The sequence below is a fragment of the Actinia tenebrosa genome, unplaced genomic scaffold (genome assembly GCF_029948245.1).
Source record: "Actinia tenebrosa isolate PJP-AT-01 unplaced genomic scaffold, QUT_ActTen_1.0 PGA_scaffold3__52_contigs__length_22856419, whole genome shotgun sequence".
In the NCBI taxonomy this organism is placed as follows: Eukaryota; Metazoa; Cnidaria; class Anthozoa; order Actiniaria; family Actiniidae; genus Actinia; species Actinia tenebrosa.
In genome coordinates, this window is record NW_028292580.1 from 20503149 (window position 1) to 20509214 (window position 6066).

General features: G+C 38.7%; 1 protein-coding gene and 1 pseudogene across 1 annotated transcript; both read right to left on the bottom strand.

Annotated features, from left to right (window-relative positions):
• Positions 1-2126: 2126 nt before the first annotated feature.
• On the bottom strand, positions 2127-4140 carry LOC148908866 (uncharacterized; annotated as a pseudogene).
• Positions 4141-4160: 20 nt separating this feature from the next.
• On the bottom strand, positions 4161-5842 carry LOC148908867 (uncharacterized). Its single transcript, XM_089035989.1, has 2 exons — positions 5571-5842; positions 4161-5078 (listed from the first exon to the last, which is right to left on the bottom strand). The coding sequence occupies exons 1-2, from the start codon at positions 5679-5681 to the stop codon at positions 4161-4163; spliced, it is 1029 nt and encodes a 342-aa protein (XP_088892115.1). The 5' UTR covers positions 5682-5842.
• Positions 5843-6066: the final 224 nt, after the last annotated feature.

Genomic DNA, 6066 nt, shown 5'->3' on the forward strand with positions numbered 1-6066 from the left:
AATAGATTCTGGTTGCAGTAACAGTAGAAATAGGAATATATGATAACAAGATCATTTAAAATATTAATCATTACAAAAACTAAGTAAAAAAAATTCCACAGTACGTCTCTACTTTTAGCTGTCCTTTGTCAAGGTAAGTAACCTAGTAGTTGCTTTGATTTCATAATTCGATTTTTGAGTTCTAATTTGTTTAGAGAAAAAGTGTACTTGGTTTATCAATGATAAAGGAAACAAAAGAGAAATATTTAAAACAAGAGAGAGAGAGAAAGTGAGAGAGAGAGAGAGAGAGAGAGAGAGAGAGAGAGAGAGAGAGAGAGAGAGAGAGAGAGAGAGAGAGAGCTAGATAAATGGGCACTTTTGTAACCTAGAAAGGGCACTTTTGTAACTACATAGGGCATTTTTGTAACCTCATAGGGCACTTTGGTAACTACATAGGGCATTTTCGTAACTACATAGGGCATTTTTGTAACCTCATAGGGCACTTTGGTAACTACATAGGGCATTTTCGTAACTTCATAGGGCACTTTGGTAACTGTATAGGACATTTTTGTAACTTCATAGGGCACTTTGGTAACTGTATAGGGCACTTTTGAAACGACATAGGGTACTTTTGAAAATAACATTTTTAATTTCGTAATCATAGCTCTAAATGATACAAAAATGAATCAAATAATCTTTGAATCATATAATAACGCCTAATGAGTCATAATAATAGCGCCTGGGTTACTTGTCCAAATATATGAAAAACATATCGAGTAATTTTTAAATCATGCTATGAAATAACAATGGCTGCGTTTCCTGTCAAAATACAATAACGAATCGAGTATTCTTTGAATCATATTCTAATATAACAACGCCTGGGTTCACTGTCAAAATATAACAACAATGAATAGTGTAATGTTTGAATCATATTCTTAAATAAAATCGCTTGGGTTTCTTGTCAAAATGTTACAACAATGGAATAATCTTTGAATCATATTCTAGCATAAAGCCTGGTTCACATATGATCGCAGACGATCGCTCGATCGCGGAATCCTCTCAACCGAGGATCTCAAATCGAAAGTTCACATATCGATCGCCGGCGATCTGTTGACACCTGAATCCGCGAATTATCACTCAACCGTAAAACAAAGTACATATATTCAACATAGACGACGGAGACGAAGTAGTATTGATCAGCGCGATATTCTACTCTCGTTAACCTTACTTAAACAAGGAATCGCTGGCAAATCAAAAAAGAAACGTTCGGATTTATGATTGTGAATATTTGAATACTTGAATAGTTATTTACTTGCCTATATAGCTTACAAACGTAAATTAGCATATACAATCGTGAGTTGATACTTTTGAACCAGTTATATCTGAAACAAATCTAAAAAGACATGTTTTTTGCTTGCGAAAATCAACACGTGTTTTATGCAAGGCAAAACTGAGAATTGTGGGACACTTACAATCTCACGATCGCAGAATTCTGTTCACATATAATCGAAAGTGATCGCAAACGATCGCAACCGATCGCAGGAATAGAACCCGATTCTATTCCTTCGATCGTCTGCGATGGCGATCGCACATAATCGCATACGATCGCAGAGCTGTTCACATATAATCGCACTCGATCGCCAGCGTCTGCGATCGTCTGCGATCACGTGTAAATCAGGATTAAGAGTTTTCTTCTTGTCAAAAAACTTCAACAGTGCCTAAGTAACAGTTATTTCCTCTCTTAATAGTTTTTTTTTTTTTCCTTGATAAGAAACAAACTCAACAACGATGAACAAATATCATGTTAAAATAGTTTTAAACTAAGTTGTGTCAGTTGGGAGAGGAGCCTATTCAGCGAAGCATGCAAAACTGTAAACTGAAGGTGTCTTCATGATAGTTTTGATTCATCAGCTTTTTAATTATAAATTAAGCCAAGCTTTCGAACATCTTGCTCTTCATCAGGGCAAACGGTTGTGACAATTTTCACTAGAAACACGCAACATAACAATGTGCGCGTGTTACAGTCAAATGTATCCGTTGTTAGGAGCGCGCGTGTTACGAAGGGATAATTAATTGCGCGCGCTATTTTTTGGGCTATTAAGATACAATTTTAATTGTCTATCAAGCTACGATAGCTATCAGGTAAAGTTCTTGCACTATCTCTATTAAAGAGAGCATGCGATTCACTAGCAATCTTCCATGCCTCCAACCATTTCCTCTGTGTGCCATCGTTCTTCTTTATGAACTACAGAACAACCAAGGCAACCAATGCTGTGGCCAGTCTTCATGGCGTGCTGTGCTAGAGCTGAAGAGCAAGATGCTCGAAAGCTTGGCTTAATTTATAATTAAAAAGCTGATGAATCAAAACTATCACGAATCTCAACTCGCCTTACAAACTCTTATTGGATGGTGGTGCATGACTTATTTCGTCTGGCGTCTTTTCATTCTTCTTTCATACTTAACCCGATTTAAGAGCTGTTCAGATGTGAATTTCTCCAGCATTATCTTTCCCGACTCGGTTTTCTCCAGATGGTTGCTGATGCGTATTTTCGAGATGGGACCAAAAGCGATGATGTCGCGACAAGCTTTCTGAATTATAAAGATTTCTCCAGTTGAAAATATGCCATGCCCCTGACTGCCTTCAGTAGTTGGGTAAACCACGCTGACGGAAAAGGCGCTTGCAGCTTCATCTTGGTCATCATCAGTACCATCTATCCTTTCCATTTTATCTCTGATGTTTTCTGTCTCCACGGGAACACAGTCGCAAGAGTCGTCTAGCTGTGTTTTGCAGCGCCATTCTGATCTAACTCTGTCATAAACCCTTCTCGGTCTGAGGCCTTTCAGGATTTCATTTTTTTCGATTTTATTTCTTACATCATCCATGGATATTGATTTTGCAATGATCTCTGCTTGAAAAATCCTCCTTATTTCTTTTAGTTCTTTGTTGCTGAAACGAAAAGGTCGATGTTCGTCATCGTTGGTTTCTACTTTCTTTCCACTACTGTCGTGGGTGTCTATGGAGGTTTCCATGGAGGTAACCGCTGCAGTCTCTTGAAGCTTTCTCTCGTCTGGGACATCCCTCATCGATTTTGAAAGTTCTTTAGATGCTCTTGCTGCCACCTTTTTCTTGTTTCTTAGTCGATAGTATTTCGTCTGCGTTTGGACTCGATGACCCATCAAGTCTGCGAGGTCAGAGCTCATGCCAGCTTCTGTGTTATCGCAAGTGACAGTTACAGCAGCCTTTCGCATTGCTGTGGCAGAAACTACCCCTTCTAACCCCGCCTTCTTCCAAACGGATTTTACACACATTGTTATCTGGCCGGACGTCATCTTCTCTCCATTCCATGACAAAAACAACTGCGAAGCATTAGCTGCGTTTGGTAAGCAGGACCTTACAATTTCTCAAAAATATATTAACCCAGCTGTGTAACGTGGGGTTAAAAACTACTTGAGCTGGTCCATGTATATGAACTGTTTTGTGCTCAAAAACGTCGACAACTATCTGGTCTTGTTCTTTTTGTCCGCGCTCAAATTCTGTGAGCTGCATGTTGGCTATTACTCCAGATCTGTGAGCATTATTAAAACTGATTTCTGTCATCAAAAAATCGCGTATAAGTGTGTACACATGCTGGGTGATTTCGATATTGTGTGCACCCGACAGTTTTCCAAGATATGAAATAGCCTGTCTTACTGCTTCGCTTCTTTCGAATTCTTTTACCTTATCAGGTGTTATCAGGGAGTCAAAATCCTCTTCGGCTTTCTTCCACATTCTTTTACCAGTGACCTTTTTGTACGAGCTATTCCACCGTATGACCTTCTCTTTTAACGATTGAAGCAATTTGTTGTCAAATGGTACTTCTTCAGGTTCTTCCGAAATTAGAAAATCATAAAAATGACGCAAACTTGTGAGATAAGACTTAATGGTGCCTGGATGAAATTTTGACTCAGCATATTGATGCAGAAACTTATTTCTTACCGCTTGTTTGTCTAAAAGCAATGTTAAATTCTGTTTTACGGGATCTTTTTCAATGATAAACAGAATCTTTTCCACTTGCCTACTATGCTGGTTAGCTGTTTTTTCTTCTTTATGTCCCCCGTCAGCAGAATGAAGCCAGTACGAAAATTCTGATAGCACAGCCCTTACGGAAGCTGGTGTGTCTTGGATTGAATCTTTATCAGCATTATTGACGATACTGTTCATCAATGTCATTATTTGCATTTTCTTCTTCTCCTTCTAAGACTAATTCATCGTCAACTTCTAGTGATAATTCGCTTGCTTCTGGTTCCATATCATTTCTCTCGTCTACGTCTGGTTCCATATCATTTCTCTCGTCTACTTCTGGTTGCATATCGTCTTTCTCGTTTAATTCAGGTCTCACATCATCTTCTCGTGCCTCGGGGCAGCGAGTTTTCTTTACAAGGACACATTTGGGGTTTTTAATGGCAGTACGTAGCATCTCAGAATACTCTTTTGATTTACTGTTTACTTTGTGTACGTTTTTCAAGTGCTGAGGAAGACGAAGAACTATTGACATACATCCAGGAATCGGACATAGTCTTCTGGTATGGTAGTCTTTACGATTCTCTTGTTTGTTGCCGACAGCTTTTGGGTTTGTTTGAAGGAGTTTTTCTTTATAAGTATACTTCTTACGAAGACCATATCTGGTAGCAGCTTTCCGTGCTTTTTCTTTCTCCCACTTATGCACACTTACGAGATGTCTTGGAATGTGTATAACTGATGCCTTGCATCCTGGATGTGGACATTGCTTTTTTAAGCGGCTGCCTTCTGTTTTCATCTTCTTTTCCTTGTTACTACAGTCTTCTTTTTCTTCTTCTTCTTTCCTTTTTTGGTTTTCAAGTTTATGTTCCTTGTCGCTGTAGCTTTCGCCGTCTCCTCCACTGTCCCATTCCTCTTCATTTCTATACTCATCCTCTTCGTCGCCTTCACATTCGCCCTCTTCTTCATCATTCTCTTCATCTTGGTCACCATCACTGTCGTCGTATTCGCCATCCTCAGCTCTCTCAACCCGAGCATTTTCCTTAAATTGCTCTTGAAACGCTTTCCATTCCTCTTTGATTAGCACTAGCTTATCTTCGCACTAGAAAAAAAGAACCCAAAACAAATAAATAGAGTGTTATGATTAACTAAACAAATAACTATGAAGAATAATTAAGGACGTTTGCGGGCATTGTTTGCGCGCATCATTTCTGCGCATGAATTTAGAGCGCACGCGCTCATCGTGATAATGTCATTCTAATGTTTTGCTGGGCAAAATATCAAAAAATGAAGATTTTCATTTCTTCAAACACATATCTATAAAAACCGCATGCAGTAGAACTGCATATATCGACTGAAGAGCACAAGAGGGCACAAACTAGGTGCACAAAGTTGTCTGGGGGTGCACACCACAACCGAAGGGCACAAAATAGGAGCAAAACGTTGCTCGAGGAGGGTGCGCGTATCCCTCCCTTGGATCCGCCCCTGAAAAAGGCGATTCATTCAAGATAAGTTCAGCCTAAACTAATTAATAGTTTATCTCCTTAATTACACCTCATATTTCTTTACAAAGAAAGAATCGTTATATACCTACCCTTTTAACACGTTCCAAGTCACCTCGTTTTTTCGCTGTAACCTTTGAGGTTAGAATGTCTCTCACACGTGCCTCATAAGCAAAACGTGATTTACTTAGTTGTGGATCCATATCTCTGAGCCAAACAAACAAATGAACAAACAATTATCTTTTTTATGCTTTACTATGCCTTAGTATACTCTTATCTTTACTGTTTCAATATTACCTGGGGCTCTACTTATCGAACCAATCTATGTCGATTGAAAATATTACAGAAACGCATAGTAAGAATCATTACCAACTCTAGCTTTGATGCACATACTTCTCCTTTGTTTTCTCAAAATAATATATTAAGACTTAGTATAGATGATACACATACGGTGGCCATATCGACAGCATACGTTTTATTCAGATTATTCAGATTAACTTGCGATCGCGACTTATTAACTGTAAATTCACATGTAGAAACAACCAGGGTTCGTGCTGAATTCAAAGGTACCCAAAAATGATTTACTTA